The 24,305-nt window shown below is 41.9% G+C and overlaps 1 protein-coding gene across 2 annotated transcripts in view; it reads left to right on the forward strand.

The window, feature by feature from the left end:
• EGFLAM (EGF like, fibronectin type III and laminin G domains) overlaps positions 1-24,305 on the forward strand; it is a 639,867-nt gene that overhangs the window by 230,279 nt on the left and 385,283 nt on the right. For both annotated transcript variants that reach the window (XM_086960551.1, XM_086960552.1), the window contains exons 3-6: positions 9,622-9,699; positions 11,296-11,322; positions 11,984-12,101; positions 23,475-23,610. In XM_086960551.1, the coding sequence (XP_086816677.1) occupies positions 9,622-9,699; positions 11,296-11,322; positions 11,984-12,101; positions 23,475-23,610 (359 nt within the window). The remainder of the gene's footprint in view (positions 1-9,621; positions 9,700-11,295; positions 11,323-11,983; positions 12,102-23,474; positions 23,611-24,305) is intronic.

Here is a 24,305-nt window from a genome sequence, read left to right on the forward strand (position 1 = left end):
GATTGCCCTCGCCGGGCTCCGGTGACTACCGCCAGTTCGGTGGGGGCGATCCGCCCGCCATCCTAATGGGGCCCTATGTGTGATAGGAGCTTTTAACATTGGTAGCTTAAAATTGCTTTCGACTGTCTGACACTACAACTGTCTGCAAATTCCTAACTATGAATGACATTTTGGATCAGTCTTCTGGACAGAATTGTACATTCCAGTGATGATCTCATGGCTATTTTGACAACCCATGACATAGCTAAAACATAAGTTAAAAACAATTTTGAATTTAATGTACACATCAATTTTGTAGGGAACACAACGTCAGAATTGGAGTTAAATAGGTATTTAAAATTAAAACATACAACTTTACCTCAAAATGTGTGGAATTACAATTCGCATAGGAAGCACTGGTTCTGTCAAATAAAATCGGCCTTTTCAACCAGAAGTACAGGGATTACAGTTACCAATATCTACATGTGATATCCATGCTTTTGAAGAAAAAGCAGTGTAGCATTACTTAGCTGAAGCTTCAAACCCACTACGTTAGTTGAACAATTCTGCTTAGCATATACATTTTTTCAGCTATATTTGATACAAAAACATATTCAGCATTAATATGATAAATCAATATAATGTCTATTTAGGTTATAAGGCTGTTACCATATAGAGGATATTTCACAATTCATTTTCAAAACTCATTTTAAAGTTCAAGTACATAGGGAGGATCAATTGCTAGTCATCTCCATCCTTTGGTTTCCAGGTATTATAAACACTGTAATTGTAATTGTAACTGAAAGTGCATTTGTAATCATGAAATTGAGAGTGATTCATTGGTTATAGCACATTGTTAAAATTGTCCATATCATTAAGACAGTTTGAACTCTGGCCTTCATGATATACTGATAAATGTATCCTATAGTTTCTTGAGAGTGAAAGGATAGGCTGTATTTAAGGGAGGACAGGAAATGACTCATTTGTGCGTCAGTCTTTTTTCTAGTATTTATATTAAGTATGTCAATTTTAAAAATAACTCATTTTATTAGGAGTTCTTGGAACTCAAATTGGAGTTTGATTTAGAGATATGATGTGGGTTACCTTGAGTTGGTGACTACTGGCAATTCTACAACTGAGTTATTGCAGACCCTCCATTATGAAAACCCTGTTGTTGAAAGATGCAAAGTATCTTTAACAACTGTGATGTTAATCATTTTATAAGGGTGTCTGACAAAGCTATGAACGGATAGAGAGGGTTGTTTTTCGACTTGGCTAAAATTCCTTCTCCATCCTTCAGTATGATAATGATGCATTTTTATTGTATTTACTCACCTAACATTTCAATTGGTGCTAGGTACTTTTGAGGCTTTTTCTGAAGGTAAGGCTATTGTTAGTACTCAGCAAATTTGAAAAAGGAAATGGGGAACATATCTTTGCACAATACCTTCCTGATCAACTGTCAAGTGGCTACTATTGATGAATTAAGTAATTATTTAAGTTTCGATTTCGTCATGTAACCCCCTAGGAGCAGCACATTTAATTACTCTGCACATGTGACAGATGACATTAAAACTTTAACAAGGCTTTTTTTAGCCATTCCCTTAAAAGGGCTGTTAAAGCGTCTGGTAGAAAGTCTGTCTCACTGGATCTATATGGTGCAAAGATCTGGGGTTGTCGTAAAAAATCAGTAATGGTGGCTTCTGCCATACTGAACCTCCAATTATTCTTGGCGATTGACCAACGTAGATTTAAGAACATGGCAGTTCTAAAACAAATTATTTTATTATTGCTACTATGGATTCAATCAGAGGAAGATTGCTATAGACTGCTATTAAAAGTTCTTAGATGAATGGATAGATGTCTTAATATCCCTTGCAGATATTTTTTCATCAGCTGGTGCTTCCCAAATCAATAATTATTCCAGTTCAATTGTATTATTAGGACTAGAAATTGTGAAATAACATTGTGGCCTTCTGGTAACATTATCCTATTCTGGATTAAGGAAAGGTTGTCAGTAGAATATGTATAGTCCAACACATTCATTGTTTTTTGTAATTCTATGTAGATGTAATATTTTCAAATTAATTCTCTTCATTCTCTTTTTAGGGTCATATCATTATTTCTTAACCCTTTGAGAGGAAATGCTAACTGTAACCATTTTGTGAATTACTTTGTAAATAGTGGTTGACTATTATTAACACTGCATAGTACATTTAATTTTTATTGGGTAGAGGTCTATGTGTTGAAATTGTGGGCCTGATTTCCAGTTCAGTGGTAACTTACATTCCTGAAATTGTTTGGAGGAAACTCTAAATACGGGGTAGAATCCACTGGGTGAATTTCTTCCATTTTAGGGATTCTATTGTGAAACAAATGCTGCTAGAAATTAGAGGATCTTCATTTACCACTAAATTCTAAATCTGCTTGCAGTATTATTGATCCTCCTACCTTACTTTATATTTTGTAACTAAAGTAAATTAACTGTTTTTGTCTGGTATTTCTGGAATGTGGCACACCTAATAGATAATCCAATATACATACACCTGTCAAACGATGACCTTCCAGGATAATGACCCTCATTTACCAAGTGGTTGAATCAAATTGGACATTCCCTCTTCTGCCAAGTGATCCTTAGTAGCCAGACTGGTGCCTGCACAAACCATTGAAATAGGATGATGCTCCTCAATCGAGGCTTACACGTTCTAGTACCACCTCCCTCTAGAAATCCAGGATTTAGATGTTCTCATGATCCTCCTACACTGTACAACACTCCACTCATCCCTATTCCACTCTATGCCACTCCAGTGTCTGCCCCTCCACTCTACTGCCCTCCACTGTATGTCACTCTACTCTATGCCAAACTCTCTACCCTAGTCCACTGTATTCAACTCAACTGCACGCTGCTACACTCTATGCTATTTCACTCCACCCATCTCTACTGTATGCCACTCCAATGTGTGCCACTTCTCTGTATGCTATTCCACTCTACGCGTTTCTTCTCTATGCCACTGCACTGTACACCACTTCAATCTATGCTTTCCAGTGTATGCCACTCCACTCTATGCAACACCACTGTACTCTATTCCACTCTGTGGCACTCCACTGTATGCTAGTCCACTGTACCTCAAGCCAGCGTTTGCTATTCCACTCTCTGATACTTTCCGCTACTCCGCTGTACACCATTCTACTCTATGCTATTCCACTAGATACCACTCCACTCTACGCCACTCCACTCTATGCTATTCCACTATATGCAACTCCTTTACACAGTACTCCACTCCCCGCCACTCCAGTGTATGCTACTCACTCTATGCTCTCCACTGTATGCAATCCATTGTTCGCCACTTCACTCTACACCACTCCATTCTATATTATTCCACTGTATGCCACTCCACTCTCCCCCATTTCAGTGTATGCCACAACACTCTACGCCACAATACTCTACACACGACACAGTATGACATACCACTTTATGGCACTGCATCTATGCCATTCTAGTCAATACTACTCAGGTCTACTTCACTCTTTGAACCTCTACTTGATTGTATGACATTCTATGCACCTCTACTCTACCAATCGTCACTCCACTGTATATTATTCCCCTGTACAATATTGTACTCCAGTCTATGTCACTATAAAGCATTATAGTCCCCTCTATTCCACTCTGCCAGAATGTACTCCACTCTACGTCATTCTATGCAACTCCTTTTATGCCATTCCAACAGAATGTACTCCACTCCACTCTATAGAACACTACTCCACTCTCCTTAACTCTACTCCACTACTGCACTCTATGCCACTCCACTCCACTCAATGGGCATATATGCCACTCAACTCTACAGCACTCTATGCACTCCACTGTACCACACAGTGTTACATTCTACTCTACTCTACCTCATTTCACTCTACAGCACTATACTCCAGTCGTTGTCACTTCACTCTCCTCCACACTGACAGTTTCCCTCACTCTACGACACAGCATACCACTCCAATGTACAACATGCCACTCCACTCTATAACACTTCGCTCCACTCCACTATACTGTACTCCACTCCACATCACTGTACTATAAGAGATGCCACTTTGTTAAATGATATGTTAGTTCGCTCTACGCTATTCTATTCCACTCGGTTTACCCCGCTCCATGTCATTGTACTACACTTCAATGTAGGCCGCCCAACTCTACTCTATAAAACAGCACTCTACTACACTGTATCAAACTGTACTACACTGTATGCCCCTACACTCCACTGTACAACAATCTGCTCCACTCTATGCCACTGTACTACACTATACAACACTCTACTCAACTCTATGTCACTCTATAATACCCCGTGAGTGGTCTGTGCCATCCTTTTTGTAAGTTTTGTGTGTTAAACATGAAAACCACCTTCACATAATGATTTGGCGGCATTGATTTTTCTAGATCTATCTTCCGCCTTCGATATGGTCCACCACTCGCTCCTCCTAAATCGGCTTTAGTCGCTGGGCTTTGAAGATTCAGTACTGTTCTTGCTGTGATCATTCTTATGCAACAGGCAACAGACCGTGGAGCTTGGAGAATCCATCTCAGACCCCTTCTCCATTCCCAGTGGTGTAATAAAACTTGAAGGGGCCCCCATGCATGGTACGTGGAGGGGCCCCCTCTCGGCTAAATCAGGAGCTCCTGGGCCGGAGCACTGTGCTGAAGTGGCCCCTGGAGCTTGGGGCCCCGCACCGCAGGGGCTGCGGGGGCCTGTATTATGCCCCTGTCTATCCCCTGTGGGGTGTCTCCGGGGTCCTCCCTTAGCCCCATGCTTTTCAATACCTATGTTAGTCCTCGGATAAAGTTCATCCGCAGTTATGGCTTCACAAATTGTGTTGTCTATATCATCTAATGTTGAAAAGGAGGCAGTGCATTTCTGCAGCTGCATGCCTCACATTGCTAAGTGGATGCAAGGTAACTGCTTTAAGCTGAACTCAGATAAAACTGAGGTCCCGCTTTTTGGGAATCACTCCTCCTTTTGGAACACATGGTGGCCATCTGATCTTGCTCCCCTTCCTACTACTGCTCAAAAAGCCAGAAATCTGGGAGTCATCTTCTCAGAGCAAATGAACCAAATCACATCGCCGTGCTTTTTTTTTGAACGGACGTTTTTGCACGGACGTTAAAGAGCATTTTCCCATGTATTCCCTGGATCTACAAAAAAACTGTGATGTTGGCACTCGTCATCCCAAGGATAGTTCACTGCAGTGCCTTGTACCTTGGACTCATAAGCAACTGGTGATAACATCTTTAAGCCATACAAAATGTGGTCGCCAGATTGCTTCTGAAAGTGACCAAATTTGCCCCTATCTCTCAAGCATTTCAGGGATTACACTGGCTTCCAGTGAGAAACAGGATTACGTTTAGGGCACTGTGTCTTGTCCATAAGGCTCTGAACCGGACCAGACCGGACCAGAATATTTTCAGAAACTCTTCTCCTGGTACTCTCCCAATCGGATCCTTAGATCTAGTTCAGCCAGATTGGGAACTGTTCCAAGAATAAACAAAGCTAGATGGGGTGGGATGGCCTTTGCCTCTGGAGCTAGTAAATGCTGGAGCTCTTTGCCTCTAACTTTTAGATCCCAATCCAACTTGCTGAAGTATAGAAAGCAGCTAAAAACATGGCTCTTCACTGAATCACTCAGGTGGCACCTGTCTGAATTCAGCAGTGAGTGGTAGACTTGTTTGAACAATTCACTGTATACTGCCTGAACTGCCGTAACTGAGTTTGAGAGGCACAAACCCGGCAACAGAATTTGGCGGTTATTGAACTTAGGGTCGTATATTCATTAGACTGGCGCTTGCAGGATGTGCTAAAAAATCTTCAGATTCATGGCTGTGATGAGGGAAACATGCAGTCAACAAGAGTTTTATTTGGTGGAAAGACATTTCTCCAGAGGGGGATGAGTGACAGCCCATTCAGGGCAAGATAATGCAGAGGACTACATCGATGTGCCATGCTGTGATTATAAGTGTGTGAACGTTTTCTGCCTCTCCAAAATTAATGATAAATATGAAGTTTTTATTAACCCTGTTGAAATTGATGAAAACGTGAGCAGTTCCATTGGGATAAAGCAGAAAGTGACTGCACAATCATGGCGGACGTGTGTGAATAATGTATTGGACACAAATGGGGCAGCAGTCTTAAGTTATTGTTACTTTAGGCACAATTTGCAGTTACTTAAGATAAATATAACTGGAGGATGTTAATTTCTTTGTTCATTTAAAGGGTATATTTTAAGTGACATTTTCACCTAACTTTAAAATCCATTTAACCTTTGTTTTTTTCAGTGTTTTTCTAAGTTTTTTTAAAATACCTAACTATAGTTGTCACTTTAACCTTTGTTTTTTCAGTGAATATATATGCATTAAATACTACAACAGTCCCCATTTCTTAGTTCCCACCACAGCCTGCACCTTAGTCCTTTTCAGAAGGGACCCGCAGCATGCAACCTCCTTCTTCCTCTTCAGAGAGTCAATGCGCCTTCTGGAGGTTCCTCCTGCATTCAGCAAAGCCATTTCAGGCTCAGTGAAAGTCGCTGCCTGAAGTCCTTGCTGATGTTCAGGACTCTGGAAAGTATGAGGTCCTCTGGTTCATGACGTCTCCACTTCTGGAATTGATGGCTCATGCTGAGTCATGTAGGTCAAAAGTTATGGTCTGCCTCGGCACAGTCCTTGTAACCCTACCTCAGCCACATTCTTCTGAATGCAGCAGCACGATGCACTCATGCACACTTCCCTTGTTTTATCAGTGCAGTTTGTGCGGGCACACTTCCCAGGTGTAGCGGCTCAGGCACGCTTCTCTGGTGTAACGGAAAAGTCCACACAGGCACTCTTCTCTGGTGTAGTGACTCAGTGTGCTCGGTCATGGTTTATGTGCAGTTCCTGCCTGGAACCTTTTGGGTGGAAAGACTGTGTTCAACAATCCGTGAAAATAAAAAAGATCACGTGGTTTATCGAAGGGAAGCCATTGGAAACTGTCACTGCATACAAGTATCTGGGTGTTTGGATCGATCACAAAGGGAGACCTTCTGTGCATACAACTGAAATGGAGGCAGTTGCTCGTAGCCTGGAGGGGACTTTTATAAGAACGAAGAGTGCTCTGCACACCCAGGACTTTGTACCGCTAATAAAATTGATTACTGCAAAACTCCTTCCTGCAATCTCTTTCGGCGCAATAATCTTTAAAGACAAAATGAATAATTGGTTAGACAGAGCGCAATCATCCTGCTACCGCAGGGTTTTTCAATTGCCAAACTCGACCTCCCACGCCCAAATTCGGAAATAATTTTCATTATCTCCCTAGCGATGGATCATGAGTGCAAGATACATCACCTATTGCCTAAAAACAAAACAAGCTAGCCCTCACACTTTAAAAAGCTGCATATGGTCATTGTTTAGCAACCCCAAAACATCGTGGAATAAATACTTGATCTTCTGCCTCGAATCCCTCAAAGCAAAGGACATATGGTCAACCTTGTTGCCCATTGAGGTGAAATCGAAGCTTTTAACTAAACAATCAAAAATTCTATCAAATGACCTCGACGCATAACAGGTACTACAGCTCTTCCATGGCTCCTGGGCCTCGAAACTATATGCCCTAAATTCTACCGCCCTATCTTGCATCCTCCATGAAATCTCATATAAAACTCCAATTAATGAGATTCCGCTTCGGCTTAATTCTGCTGAAGGCATATAAGTTTGGCCAAGGATATAAGAAAGAAGCTTCCTCCCAATGCCGCTTCTGTAATCAGGAAGAGGAAAATCTCATTCACATTTTGTGCATTTGCCTACAAGCCCAAAGAATTATCTGGCTTCGCCCAATTTGGCTTTTTCTTAACATCAGGACATGCCAAGAAGCACTCGATGTATGCATGAGGGGCGACTCACCTCAGATGGCGACGCGTTTTGTAAAGTTTATCACAGAAATTAACTCCTTGATCTTACCATCTGACCAAGACTGAGCTTTACCCCCCCCCCCTAAGTGACATTTCTCTTTTTCTTTTTTTATCCCACAAACTTACTGACTTTTTAATAGACCTGAAAATTCTCTTTTTTAACAGTCAATTCTGAGTGTGTATATTGCAATGATTTTAATTAATTGTGCAAATAAATTTCACTTACTTACCTACTTACAGTGTTCAACAATTCTCTGGACCCACACATCGCTCCCCTCCGTCTTCCTTTAAGCAGTGGACTCGCACCACTGGGGGTCAACCTGCCAATCTGCTCTTGCTGTTAGATTCATCACATCTCTGCAGAGTTGGCAGGCTCCTTCCCTTTCTCAGCAGCAGCTTGACTTCAAGATGATTTAGGTCAGAGGACACGCTATTTCCAACAAGGCAATGCTCTAGGTGGTGTTCCCTCACCACTTGGAAGCTGGATGTCAGGCAGATACCAGCTCTGGTTCCACAGCAATCTGCTGAGTACTCTGCGGAGCAGTGGTTTAACAAAGGCCTTCGCAGCCCTGGCAGTGCAGGGGGCCCGAGCTCCAGGGGGACCTCACTGCACAGTACCTTGGCCTGGGAGCTCCTGAGTGAGCCTGGAGGGGGCCCTTTTATGTACTTTACAGGGGGCCCCTTAAACGTTTGTTATGCCACTGTTATGGAGCACTACTTTTCTTGGTCAAAGAGAACATGGAAATGTACCAGCAAGTATCTCACATTTACGCCTTCATAGCAGACAGGGGATTGAGATTCTGTGTCTGCACTTTCAAAACCAGTTTATGTCAGTTGTCTTTTTGTCTGACCTCTCTAGGCCGCTATCCATGCACAGCCTTAGTGTAGCATGAAGATCCTCACAGTGAGAAGGTGCCAGCCTGGAATACCCACAAAAAAGGCACGTGGAGATGTGAGCTTTTTGCACTTGTCCATTTACAGCATCACTGAATAGCGAATACAAAAGAGACAAAAAGCTATCCTCGCCAAAAGGGCCCTTCTCTCAGCAGAGGCTGCTCGCCTACCCTTGACCCCCACCATCTACCAAATGGCAGTGCTCAGGGCGACTAATCAACAGCTACTCTCAGCAAAAGGACCTAATCACATTTCTAAAGGAGCCACAACTCCTCATTTACCACTTCGATGTCTAGGTCTCCTCTCTTCTGCTTCAGGAACGTCATTCATGTGAGCAGAGACCAGGGGGACGGTGTGCACATGCACAAGTCCCTGCATGCCTTACAGAGAAGTCTGATATAAAATGCCAGTTTGCTGAGTATTTGCTAAGATAAAGGAGCATATGGCCTAAGAGTAATTCAACTTCTAGGTTAGTATTTTTCCTATTTTTCTTTTTTGGGGAATTTCATTCTTATGAACAGTTCTGCCCTGTGAACAGCAATTCAGAATTCCATCAGGCAGCCAGGGTTTATTAATACCTACTTAATTAAACCATCCTTGTGAATTGGCAATAAAAGCACTCATACGCTGGCTCTTTCCCTTATTTGAAATACTCGTTTAAACATTTTAATGAGTAATGATTAAGTAGTCGAAGTTCATTCTTGATTTATGCTTGGCATATTATTAGTTTTGCCTTATAACAGCAAACTAATATGCTAATTGTCATCACTTAGCGTGATAGGTTTATTGGATCTAATAATTATTATATTCTGTTGTTTTCAGGTATTTTATACAGAGGTGGAGAAAGGTAAACCCTTGAAGCAGCAATCACATGATGCTCCTCTCAGTCTGGACATGATGGTGAGTCTCTCAACTTACGATATAATTTCCGTAACCGAAGCCCCCTCTGTAATCTTCCCCTTTCTCTATAGCATGTATTTAACATCCGAGTCTGTTAACTTTGGCATGCCCTGGCCAAGGACTATGTAGATCTGATCTGTTCTTCCATGATATATTGATTGGTCGTTTATTTGCAAACGAGAGCTGAGCTTTCTGTAAGTGAGAGTTTAATGCTTTTTTGCTTGGTCCCCTATTGAAAATGCACTAAGCACCCACCCAGTTAATTCCTGCGCCTTAGTTCTACAGCCCTACCTCGAGCGACGACTGATGCCTGCTGGTAACAGCAGCCCCATCGCTAGCAGTGTCCCCTGAAATTCAGATTACTGGTATCAAATGGACAGTAAAATTGAAGCCTCCTGGAAGTAGAACTCACTGTCCTAACTTACTCTTCAGAAATATTGTATGATTCCAATTAATCTTTGTTTGGGTGAAGTGGTGTGGTGCTCCTGCAACTAGAGCCTAATAAACTCTCTATGTTAAATCCAAGTTGATCTAACAAAATACGAACCGTGGACTTGTTAATATGCTGCTCAACAGTCCTTATTCGAGTTTATTATTATTCATTACAAACTTCTCTTTGAGTGTGTTTACACAAAACTTTTTAAGTTATTTTATTTCCCAGTTTAGACCAGACCAGTTTGGAATCAGAAAACATTTATCTGAAATCATCTTTCATCTAGCTCACAGTATTTGGTATTCACTCAGTGCATTTCACTTTACACTTTAATCAGGAGTACAAGTCTAAATACCTAAAAGGACTGCAATGTTGCATTGAACATCTTTCACACAAGATGAAGTAAAGAAAATAATTACATGGTAATAACTTTTGTCTCATGTCATCTTGTATAAGAACACATGCTGTAACTGGTTAAACTACTACTGTGGTATTCATTACAAACTTACCCAGTTGTTTCTTATATCGCTCTGCTCAGAACATCTGGAATCCCCAATTCCTGTTTGATTTAAGAGCATAATATCCTTTAGTTCATTGTATTGTTATCACTTCTGAGATGCCTCATATTTACTAATATAAATACCTTTCTGTCACTTAATGCTGTCCAACATCACTTTCTATTAATTCCTAACGACCGCATTGTTACATACCGCGTAGTAAAAGCACGCATTGTAACGTGCTATATTCGTCTCTTGCTCTGTGCTTTTTGTAGGTGCGTAATTGAAACCAGCCTAATTTAGTGTCCTTGGCAGTAGCTTTCAAGCTGATAGCACCTTCCATCCTATTGGTGGAGGTTTCAAACTCTCCCCCTGCAGTTGTCTTCGAATCACTGACATAATATCAAAAGACACATTATCGACCTACAAAAATATTGATACAAAAATATCAATAACATTAATATCGAGTTCCTATATTTAACTCAAAAATAACAAAAATATCGGATACACAATATCGACATACTGACTCCTTTACAGTGGCGACGATCTGCAGCAGGGCAGATACCTTAAGCGGTCTATTGATTACATGTGCATGATATATCAATGGAACCTATATATAACTAATGAATAACTAAACAACAATTATTCTTCAAACTTTTATTTCAGGGGCAAGTTGATGGTGAGGCGATATTTGTAAGTATTGATCAATATCTTACTTTGATAATGTCTCTAAACCTGCCAAATATCATAGCAGTATGTGTGTAACGTATTACAGATGTGTAAGATATGGTTAGGTTTTTGTTGATACTTGCTCTCTAATTTCACATGACTATACATCCACAAAAAATTCCAAAGCCACACTAATGTCTCTTGTGCCAGGGTTCTCTAGCCTGCTTTAGATACAGATGGTCATGAGCTTTGTTTTTTGTGATGTCAACATCGAGGCTTGCAATGATTGTCACAGATTCACTCACCACCCCTCACTAACACATATCATAATTTAGGATAAAGGAGGAGGGAGTAGGGGATCATATTTATGTTGTTAAAGAGAAACAGAAAATTGCAGAAGTGAGGTGGTCAATAGATGAGAGTGGTTAGTTTTTATAATTTAGACAGGCAGAATAGATGAGTTTTCAGTTGGATACAGAAGTAGGAGGAGAGGTATGAGGATTTGTGAGACACGCAAGCACACATGCACTTTTCAACAATCGTGTGGTCTGATTCTGCCAAGCATGTGCAGCTGATGTGCTCTATGTATAGCCTATGTGGATAAGAAGGCCATGTGTCTGTGATGAAAAGTGTAGCAGAGAGTATGTTTGCCAACCATCTGTTTCTTTCTCTTTGTCTAAAATAGGAAGTAGTCATTGGAGATTTAAAACCAAATTTGATCCACCGTGTTAGTGTGGGAGCCTACAGCAGGACTGGGAAAGGACGAGCCAGTGCACCCAGAGAAATAACAACCTCATCCCAAGGTAATGTATTGATAATTAGAGCTAAACAGGAAGGGGGTGTTGTACTAGTATTTAGTATGCAGTCTTCTATATAATGACATTTAGGTAAACAGCAATTAAGTGAAATTGAGGAAATAGTAATCATGATACAACTTTAAAGTATCTGGATCTGAGAAGCATATGCATGTGTGTCTCGCCATTGTTTGCATTCCTGCCAGTGGTTAATTTGTTAAGGAGTGCTGGTACTTGAAGATCTGCTCAGAAGCCGGTGACCGGTGCAACCAAATGTTGGCACATCGAATACTAAGGCTGGTAGTCTTTAGTTCACTACCAGACAGTCTTTACACCTCTTTCTCGCTCTTGCAGGCTTGTGATAGTTTTACCGTCTTTCCCTTCCTCCGTCTTTCTGATCTGTGTGTTTTTCCCTCTCTTGCACTTGGTAAACATCTGATGCAGAAAATAAGTGCCAGTCTCCAAAAATAAGTACCGTGGCACCCACTGGCAACCACTTGCTCAAATTAGGCACTGATTCCTGCTTTCTCGCTGCACCTCGTCTAGACAAATGTATTAGAATTCTGCCCATAAAAGGTTACAGGTTAATATGGGTGATATTTAAGTTTGGAAGCAAGTGATTGTTACTTTATTCTTGTACTCTATTTCTTCGCTATTCTTTTCTTTTTCTTCTCTTCTTCTCCTCTCCCTATACCCCACAAAATACAAACTTTAAATTGCTACAGATGTAAGCTACACCAATTTAGATTTGTTTTATATAAATCTGTAAATTAATTTCAATAGTAGTCATACATATAGTACCGTTTAGCATACATTACAGTTATCCATACTCTGTACAGTATTCAGGGGTCAACAAGGTATAGACACTAATTGGTTACATCTCTGTTCCCACTTCTGCGCATTTCAAATTCCTTCTCGGGGGATATACGTATGTGTCCACAATAGACATTCCATTTGATAGAAGGTGGCTGTTTGTTGGCAACCCCTAAGACAGAGGTCATCCGTTCTTGCACCTATTTTGGTCAAGGTGGTCTCTGTCATATAGGACCGGTGTAAAATCCTAAGCTGTATCAGTCGGAAGTGGAGTGTCATTGCTGCTTCTCTGGGGGACATTAGGGCTGTTTGCCAGTCCTCATCATGTATAGGCCCCAAGTCGCTTTGCTACTGCTCTCTAAGTTTACTAAAAGTATCGGGCAGGTTGTTATACAGTTTTATATAAGTTAAAGATATGGCTTTCGCGTGTAATGGCCCATCTAGCAATCAATATTCTAATGGCGATGAGTCTGGTATATCTTTGAAGTTTGGAAAAGACGTCTGTAGGGTGTTTCATATTTATAGGTACATGAACAGTTTCCCCTGAGCCATTTGGTAGTGTCCCCAGAGTTCCTCAAAGCTAAGAATAGATCCCTTTTTAATCAAATCTCCTTCCACTGAAATTCCAATCATGTCCCACTTGTCGAACCCTGGTTGGTGACATAGCATGCCTAGTTTCTGGGCATGCCACAATGAAAATGAAATGAAATGAAAAATTACACTTGTATAGCGCATAACTACCCGGAGGCCTCGCAGCGCAGACAATGGCGTCGCTTTTGTGAGAACATACGCCGGATCGTTAGGGAGATGGTACATCCAGAGGTTTACCACTACCAATTGTGAGGCCCAATATAGAGTTTAAGGTCGGGTTAAGCTAAGCCCCCGTCATACCAACTTTTCGTTAGCTTTTTCATTGCCACTCGGGAGGCCTTGCCTTCCCACAGCAGCGTACAGACTTCACTTTCCACTGCTTTGAATTATGCATCCGGGACACGGTTTAGGCAGTTCTGAAGAATATATAGAAAGCGCGGGAGAGCCAGCATGTTGAAGAGGGTGGTGCGCCTTACTAGGTACAAGGGCAGGGACCGCCAGTGTTTTACATCCGCTCGTAGCCTGGCTAGAGGAGGCGCTAAGTTGCGGTTATGGATGCCGGGTCTGATGTTACAAATATTCCCAAATACCGGAATCCCTTTCTAGCCACTTCTATCGTACAATTCACCAGGAGGCGAGGGATCTGCCCCCGAAGCATAAACAATACTGACTCCAAATGATTACATATCCAGAATACTTTCCGAAATTTGAGAATATGTTTAAGACAGCGTGTATGGTTTTATAGGGGGAGGCAAGGTACAATGCTATATCATCGGCATACAAGGATATTCGGTCTTCCTGATCTTCCGCCCATTTCAGCCCCCTTATCATTATGTCTCAACGTATCCATGCAGCGAGTGGTTCTAATATGAGAAAAAATATCAGTGGAGATAACGGACAGCCCTGTCGGGTACCTCTCTGTAATATGAATGCGCGGGATGTGTAGTTATTGACTCTTACCTGCCCCTGTATATCAGTATGCAGCAATTTCACCCAGAAACTTTGGGCCAAATCCCACCCTGCTTAGAACTTCGAATAAGTATGGCAATTCTATAGAGTCTAATGCCATAGAGGCACCACTATAGCCAATTATTCATGAAAGGGTTTGGAAGACCTACTGAACTAAACAGTAACTCTCAGGACACTTTTTGTCCAGAATCAATCAAATGACTTTAATCAGATTATTTTTATGAACACATTTTTTGAAAAAATTCACATTAATTAGAACAACATATTTCACTCCACATTAGACTTACAATAACAATTCTCTCATTCTCAATCTCTCATTCACGCATTCATCCAAACTATGCTACACAACAGAAAAAAGACTTTACATCAGTTAATACAGGGTCATTATTTACATCAGTTAACACAACAAACCAGCATCGGAAATTATTTTTTCAATGTTAAGCAAGAATTAAAATTTTTGCAACACAATCCTAATGCTGTATGAGGAAGGTCTACGAGTTTCGTAACCCCTAATTTGGGGGAAATCTCGTCAGGACCACGTAGCTGTGAATACAAAAGCACAGGCATGAGTCAATCTGATAGAAGACCCACCCTATCTCACTCTTGGGTTAAGGGAATGGAAACTAGTCCTACCTCAAAGGTGCCCGTTTTTCTTGACTGGGAACTGTAACAGAAAAGGCTGCACTTAGTATCAATTCGGTAATTAAACTCTCTAAAGACAACAAACAAAAACCACTATACTTACAGGCTTCGCTCTCAATGGTAGTCTATAATTCAAAGGGAGTGAAACTCTGGGTTGGAAGAAGGGAAAAGTTTTTTTATGTGTGTCAGTGTGGTGATCGTATTTCAATTGCAGGCGATTGTTTCAAAACACGAAGATAAAGGTCTTACTTATATTGTGGCGTGTGCACGATCCAGCGTTTGGATGGTGATGGGCGGTCACGTTTTTCCGCCTGTTGAAATCAAGAAAGGTATAATTAGGTGCCCGTGTAGTTTTGCCCGTCCTACGTGCATCATGTAAATTGCTGTCACGCATTCGTCTCAATCTCGCTACAGGTACCTTAGGCTCAATCAATGTGGCGAAAACATTCAGCATGCCAGACAGCCTCCGTGTCTTTCCTCAGAAGGCTGACGCCGTCAGGAACAAGTTCCCATTAAAAACGTATCAGCTTGTTCCTTACTTCTTATCTCAAGGGATTCTGGGATTCGTAGTCCACTAATAAGCTTCGCCACTGACATAAGGTGAATCTTTGTGGGAAAAATAGATGTCTTTTTAGTTTTGAGTGCATGTATTGCTGTGTACAAGGGGAAAGTCACAATGGTCCAGATGCCGCCGGCGCGAACCCGTGGTCCATGATGTTGATTGGTGTTAACATTATTCATGGGTATTCACGTTAACAGGGTTATCATTGCAAAGTGTATCTTTAGAGCCGATACATTTCGGAAATTTCATTGAGACCATCAATGGCTGTGTTAAATCTTATTATTAACATTGCCTCATTTTTTGCCAATTTTTCTTCGATGTTGCCCCCTCGGGGGTCCTTCTCAATTTTTGCAATCACTGTCCATTTCAATTCATCCAACGTATGGTTGTTAGTCCGCCAATGGTTGACTATGGGTGCCGTCTCTATGTTATTCTTAATTCGCGATTTATGTTGCGTTATTCGGCATCTCACCTCTTGAGTAGTTTTTCCAATATAAAGGTGGTCACATGGGCACTTTATGCCCCCGAAGCATAAACAATACTGACTCCAAATGATTACATATCCAGAATACTTTCCGAAATTTGAGAATATGTTTAAGACAGCGTGTATGGATTTATAGGGGGAGGCAAGGTACAATGCTATATCATCGGCATACAAGGATATTCGGTCTTCCTGATCTTCCGCCCATTTCAGCCCCCTTATCATTATGTCTCAACGTATCCATGCAGCGAGTGGTTCTAATATGAGAAAAAATATCAGTGGAGATAACGGGCAGCCCTGTCGGGTACCTCTCTGTAATATGAATGCGCGGGATGTGTAGTTATTGACTCTTACCTGCCCCTGTATATCGCTATACAGCAATTTCACCCAGAAACTTTGGGCCAAATCCCACCCTGCTTAGAACTTCGAATAAGTATGGCAATTCTATAGAGTCTAATGCCATAGAGGCAGCCAACGACAGCATCACTTCGTCTTCTTCCAGGAATTATTTGCACGCAAGCACGTTATGGAGACGGCGGATATTGAGTGCTATGTTTCTCCCTGGCATAAAGCCAGATTGATCAGGGTTAACCAGGGAGGAGACAACTGCAACAAGTCTTATTGCCAGGACTTTTGCACGGATTTTGGCCTCTACATTAATCAGTGAGATAGACCTGTATGAACCACAGTTGTCCGAGGCTTCCCTGGCTTACGGATAACCCCTGTGGTAGCCAGACACTGGTCTTTAGGCAGCTTTCCCATCTCGTAACTATAATTGTACATAGCTCGCAGGTGTGGGGCTACTTGAGAGTCCATTACTTTTACAAACTCGATGGGAGTGTCATTTGGCCCCTTCGCGTTCCCAGAGTGGATTTGACCAATGGCCCTATAACTCTCTTCATCTGCCAGATAGTCATCAGCCTATCTGATTCCGAAAGTGTCGGCAAGGCACTATCTGAGAGGAGTTGACAAGTGTCGTCTGCTGTGTAAGTGGTAGAGGGGGAGCATATCTTCTCTAAGTGATCTGCGAATGCTTCCGCTATGTGCCTGGGATGGGTAAGTGTCTCGCCACTTGGCAGTGTTAGCCTGGGCACCCATGTATCTCCCTGTTTCGCCTCTCTAACCATGCCAAGGTTTTACTGGCCCTATCACCCAATTTGTACAGGCTGTGTTGGGTATTGAGATGTTTGGCAATCATATGCACTCTAGTTTTGATTTGGTATTCTTCTTGCTTGAGCGCCAGGCGATGTTGAGTGTCCCCCGATGGACTATTTGCGTGGTCTAATTCCAGTTGTTAAAATCCTTCTTCCATCTGAACCAATAATCGGCGCTTCTTTTGGATATACCCAGTTTTTAAGGACAGGGATTGCCCCTTTAAAACCACTTTATATGCCTCCCATATGGTTTGTGTTGAATCAACCGAGCCCATATTTTCTTTAAAGTAGTTACCAGTTTGCGTGCATAGTTCCTCTTTTACGTCAGGAATTTTCAGCAACCACGGGTTGAGGATGATAGTGGTACGTGGCTGTGTTCCCAGTGTGTAAATTCAATCCTGATCGGGGAGTGAACCGAAATACCTCTCGGCAAGGCTTGGGGATGCCTAAAGTTACCTAAAGAGGCTGTATGTGTTAGAAAATAGTCGATACGAGATAGGCTCTTGTGTATGTTGGAGAAGTAAGTATATTGCGTATCTGTCGGTTGTAATGCGCACCCCACATCTGTTAGACCCATAGCTGTGATGAATTCTGCCATAAGCACATTTGGTCTCACTCCCGGCCATTGTGGGTGTGTATCAATTGTGTCATCCATAGTCATATTATAATGTCCTCCCAGGATTAAGGTGCCCACAGGAAGGTCGGTCAGTATGTTGCCAAGGTCTGCCAGAGCTTCCTTACCTAATGCTAGCGGCAGGTACAGTGAGATAACGCTAAGCGCTCTCCCTTCCTATTGGGACTCCACAATGGCAAATCTTTCCCCAGGGTCTGCCCACCTACGGTGTACAATAAGAGGTATGTATTTTTTAACCAGGATACCCGTTACCCTGGAGCCTGTGGTGTAATCGGCATGTACTAGGAGTTTGTACCCCCACCTTGTAAGGGCTTTGCTTTTATTCCCAACCTAGGGTCATTTTGATCCGCGTAACCTGGTGTTGGCATCTGTATCTTACACACAATCAAAAGGGTAGGGAGGAGGAATTAATGTCCATTTATTTCCCCGGGTAGGTATAAGGGTAATCAAGTGGAGGAAATGGACACTTGTTACAATTCTAAACCATTGGATAGAAATACTATGGTATCCTCAAAAACTCAATGTGTGCTGGTAATGCGGTATATCTCTTTCATCCGCCCCTACATTGTAGTTTTGGCAGTTATCATAGGATACCATAGAGAGTGCTGGGTGCCTGCCTCATCCAGAGGCTCCTCTGGTCTAGATTGCAGTGTCCAGAGATAAAGAATGTGCCCCCATTAGAAATAGGGTAAGTGCAAAAAAAGAAAAAAGGTTAAAATAAGATCGACGCCCAAAAACTTTAATAAATTGGTGAAGATCTTTTGAATAAAAGTAATTGGGTACTTGTACTAGATCGAGTAACTGGATCTAGAAGTGTGGCTTTCCAAAAAGTGTCGACATGTTTCAGCCCCCTATGGCTCAACGGAGTCTGTGGGGCTTTCGTCAGGACATATAGACAAACAAAACATAGAATGATTACTCACACAATTCGTGTAGTGATATTTGGGTTGATTAATAGAGGGTAATCATTGACCACTCAATTCCTTTTAACCTGAAAAAGAAATAAGCATAGACAAATTGCACAAGGATTATTGTCCTAGTATCTCACAGTGGAGAGGGGAATGGGGGAAGGCACCAGAGTTAGCTGTAGTCTAATCTACTGGGTTATTGTATAATAACAATGCTTGGCATGTATGATAACATGGTGGTAGAGAACCTAGTAAGGCAGAGGAAAAAGCGGCAACAAGTGGACAGTGTCAGGGCAGCAACAACTGAGTGAGATAATAGGTATACACATGGTGTTAACATGGAGAACACTAGTCAAGGCTTAGGAGCGTGTACATATTCAGGAAAGTTAAGAAAATCAAGTATTTAAGCGATTTTGTGACTTAGTGGCCCCTGAAAATAAACGCTGCTTCGGCAAATACGGCAGCGGTTCTTGATGGGAGGCTGTTCGCGAATGAGCTGAGCCACGGACAAAACACTTTTGCCCTAAACCGGTGATTTATGCATTCGGTGTCAGTTTCTCGTGACTAATAATCTTTGACAAAAACACACCCGTTAACAAAAGGCTTTGGTATAACTTTGGATACGTACAGACTGTGGGTGCGGACCAATCGTCGCACTTTGTCTTATCAAGGCACCACGGAAGGTATAACTTTGGATACTGACAGACTGTGGGTGCGGACCAATCGTCGCACTTTGTCTTATCAAGGCACCACGGAAGGGTGCCCAACGAATTTTAATTTGACGTGCACTTTGAGAGATATTTCCCCATTACTCCGTCCTGATGAAGACCCGTTGTTGAGGACTTGAACCACCCACTACATGGTTGGGTCGAAACGTCGACGACACTCCCCTTTGGAGCCTGTACCTACTGACCCCTGTCCTTTGTCCACTCCCCTTTTTCCTGGCAATCTTATTGCCAACGGTGCAATTTAAGAACCAAGGAATTGTAAATAGCATTTAGCGTGTAAAAAAGAAACATTTTTTACAAGCATTATTTAGGACAGGCTCACTATTTTCTTGTATATAAATAATCTACACTGTTTTTCCGATCCTCTTGATCATTCACCTGAGCACATACTTTATCTTTCTCTGTGCACGTTCTCTCTTTTATTAAAAAATTGATTTTGCTTCATAATTTGTGTAAATATATGTATAGAGTTACATTGATCTTCATAGGTTGATATATGATATATTAAATTAACTGTTCCAATTGGACACCCCCTTTTGGTTGCATTGATTTATTGGCAGTTGTTGTAATGATTTTGTAGGCTGTGGGCTAGTATCCTCTATGCTACTAAGACGACAGATTTAGTCTTGATGTGGATTTAATGAATTTGACCAAATGTTATGATCACTCGTTATGGTAAAAATTATGTCAAGGACCAATTATTGTCCATATTGCTAAATACCCAGGTCCTTGGACTATATTGGGTCAACCCCTGTTATATAACAGCCCCACTCTCAAAGAGCACCTTTCCAACCCTCTGACTTACACGCACCTCCTGTCCTACCTCCCCTGACGTCACAGCACCCACCCTTAACTCTCCTAACCCAGCTCAGCACCAGAACGACACTCACCTCACCTTCACACCCAGCACCACAGGCAATTACAGGGTCGAAACGTCGACAGAACCACTAAAAGGACCAACTTACCGTGCCCAACACATCAAAGCCAATTAAAATAGCATGTTGGTCTCTAGTATCAAAAAACAGGAATTGGCCTTTGATAATTGTTCCTCTCTTTTTGCAATTATTCATTCACTTGTATATAGAACGTCACTTATATGTCACAATGTCACAATATTTCACGTTATGTCACTTTGCACACTGATCTGAATTTTTGCGCCGTACCTTGTATTTTGTGAAAAAGTAAAACGTTTTTTATGCTTTCATCTAAGGTGTCAGTCAGAAACAAAAAATGAAAAATAACTGATTAATTAAAATCACCCTGACCCTTTCCTGTGTTTGGTTTTGCACTCTGAAGATAATTAACGTAGCATAACAATTAATGAAGTTATGTTTTGACTACTGCTGTAGACGCGTGTATGATTTAAAGCAATTGTTTGTATACCCGAAGGAACCATTGTTGAAACTACTACTGTATCGCCCAGGTTCTTAGGGATACTGGGTTACCCCGTAAGAATTATTCTTCTCTTCTTCTCCTACAGCCAGGTCACTTCACCCTTGATGGCTGTCCCCAACTGCTCCTCAGACTGTACCTTGCCTGGGCTGCCGTGCATCGCAAATTGAGCCACGTCACCCTTGCTTTCTATACTCAGTTGTGCCATTTGCCTCTTTTGCAGCCAGGTCACATCAACCTGTGGCTGTCCCTGACTGCCCATTGTTTATTGGATTACTAATAATGCGTCCTTGCAATCCTTGATTTTCCTGTGCCTTTGCGTTAGCTTCCAATTTCTGTACAGCTCCCATGCTTTCAAAATGTAGTGTCCTTAACTAATTGTCTCATTGCTTACACTGCCGTTTTATAGGCTTCAGGATTTGCCCCTACCCATGCTTGACCTGCAGCCGCCTTGCCCAATGTGCTGCTGAAGCTGTTTCATATCCCCCCGTCTCCTAACCTTAACGCTGGTGTAAGCTGCTATTCCCAATAACAGGCTTCCCATCATGTATCCCAACTGGCTTTCGGTATATTGCCCGGCCTGGGAATTGTGCCCAGAGACCAGGCGCTATATTTTGTGACTTTGAGCGCCCCGCCCCAGTGGGGTCTCTGATGAGCAATTAAGGTGGGGTTCGCTGGCTCAGTGTAAGCGATGACGGCTGTATGCTGCCTGTAATGCACCCATTTGCCTTCTGGCCCGGCGGCCCCTCTCTGGCGCTGGTGCATGGGATGGATTGCTGAGAGTTAACAGGGGGCATGGCTCACGGTTGGGACTTCATCTCCTGCTCGTGGGCTGCTGGCCGATTGAACACAGGCTCCTTCTCACCTCGCTCAGCTGATGGCCCTTCTCTGGGTGATTTCAGCTGCGGGCCGCTCTCCAGTTTAGATGTGCCCGTGATGGCTCTTGCAATGTCCCAGCGCCATGGTGGAGCTTCCGGCTTGACTACGACAACTCCTGATGTCCGCTCGCTTAGCTAGAAGGTAAATGCTGGGCTTCTTCTCTTGACATCCCATGCTGCGGCTGTGTCTGCTGGGCTTTTTCTTCTGATGATGCGGGCTGCGTCTGTGACTGCTGGGCTTCTTCATCTCCCTCCTTTTGTGGAAGATAACAGGGATATGGCTCCCATTGACCAGCTGCAGCGCAGATCTTGTGCCTGTGACAGCTGGGCTTCTTATCTCCTCGATCCTCATGCAGAAAACAGGTTGATAATGTAGGGTTTCTCACAACGTACTGCCCGGCTGCCCCGATAAACGCGTGACAGGCCTAGCATAAATCAATTCTGACATATTTATGATGCATGCTAATCTGAGATCACATTCCGGCTGTGATCAATCAAAAGATGAATGAACCAATTGCAGTGAAGTTTCAGAAATGGCTGCTAAGTCTTTGAGTCTTTCAAGTTCGATTGCGTGATTGATATTTGTCTAATCCAACCATGCTGACCACTTTCCAATATGACTCCCCTCTACACAATTCAGATCAAAAAAGGATAAACACATTTCTATGAGAATATGCTAAACAAATACTTTAACCTACATGTACTGGCCATTGTGAGAACACACACCCGCCGAAGAGAATGCAAGATGTGGTGAGGAGTTTATACGGCGTTGTACAAGAAAAGAATAAAGGCTTGAAGAGATACAGCTAAGGACCGAATTGAAAGGGTCCGTTAAGAAAAAGTACCTCATGAGATAGAACATTGTTGATAGAGTGCGTGATTCGAGTGAAACACAGGAGATCGGCTGATCTTGCAAAGAGTAGCCATGTCCTGATGAAGCCGAAGACATCTGGCTGAAACGCGACTGCGACTGCGTCGACACCTTGCTCTTAAGGAGTCCCCATAGAACTTTAACTAAGTTTGAGTTTCTCCTTTTGCACCTTAATAAGTATATGTTGTGTAGAGAAGTTAGTTCTCAGGTGCACAGTGTTGGACTACCTATTTGCAATGTATTTCACTCGAAGCTAGGAGTGGATACGGTCATAAGTTGTGTATTTCTTTCTTTTTTAGGGTACATTTTTTTGATAGATTGTAGCACTTGTTTAGTTTATGTATGTGATTTGTATATATATGATTTGTGATTTGCTGTAATGTTGTATATATATTGTGTTCTTTATTATTTTCTCACTGAGCCACTCGCGCTGTTCCCGTATATGTCTATATGAATTTGTGTATACAAATGTCATTAATAATCTGCAGGCAACAAGATAATTAATAATTTCTTGTTTGTAATTAAAAATTTAATTAATCCCTTTAGTACCCCTTGTTCTACTTTTTCATCCTCGGATGTTCCCTGCTCAGGTACGGGAGGGTTATGTGGGCAGACCATTTTTTCTAGTGGCCATTGTGAGATTGGCAGTCCCCTGTGTAACTCTCAGAGACCAAGAATTATTTCATGATCAGTCGTGTTGTTCTAGACTGGCTATCTTCCATTTTAGATACTGACCAGACATCTTCTTTTTTTGTGTAGATAGATGTATGGTCCCTGAACCACCCTCTCAGCCCCAGGTGGTTGTGGTTTCGGAATCAGAAGCAGCAATATCATGGAAGCCAGGAGACAATGAAGGAAGCTCACCAGTCCAACACTATATTGTGGAGTTCATCAGGTAGGTCTTTAATTCACATTTCAGTTTTTATCCCATATGATCATAAAAGTGATTGCTTTATTGTGTCACTGTGGATCACTTTTCAATTTGTTATTGGTGCTTGGGTTAAAGTGCAAATTAGATCATCCGCATAACTCAACATATTGTAGATAAAAACAAATTTAATGCAATCTAATTCTTTCAATATATATTTTAATAGCCCATGAGCCTATTCACAAAGCTACATCTACAAGTGTAGATTTACTACAAGTAAAGTTAGTCTTACACTTTTGAGTAGCTTTACAATTTGAAAGTTACTCTAAAGTGTTGGCTTAGACACCACCCTGAAATAGAGGAGTGGTGTCAGTAAAAACGCCAAATGCAATCATAAAATAACTACTAGAAGAGACTTTATGACTGTATTTGATGTTTTTCATACTTGGCAGAGATCTCTGGAATCAGAGAGCAGAGCTCCCTATAGTGCAGTATAGTGAAAAGTTTAAAAGACTCTAAAAAAATAAAAAAATATATGTATATGTGAAATATTAATTAATGTTATACATTTATTATAAATGTAGAACAATTTAAAAAATGATGACAGCATAAGTTAGGGCCTGATTACGATGCCGGTTGGACCAACTTTCGCAGTCCTGTCGGAGGCAGTCAGACCGCAGCGGTCTCGTCGGAAGCAGTCGGTCCAACCGCAGGATCACAAT

Source organism: Lissotriton vulgaris, chromosome 3_1 (genome assembly GCF_964263255.1).
Source record: "Lissotriton vulgaris chromosome 3_1, aLisVul1.2, whole genome shotgun sequence".
Taxonomy (NCBI): Eukaryota; Metazoa; Chordata; class Amphibia; order Caudata; family Salamandridae; genus Lissotriton; species Lissotriton vulgaris.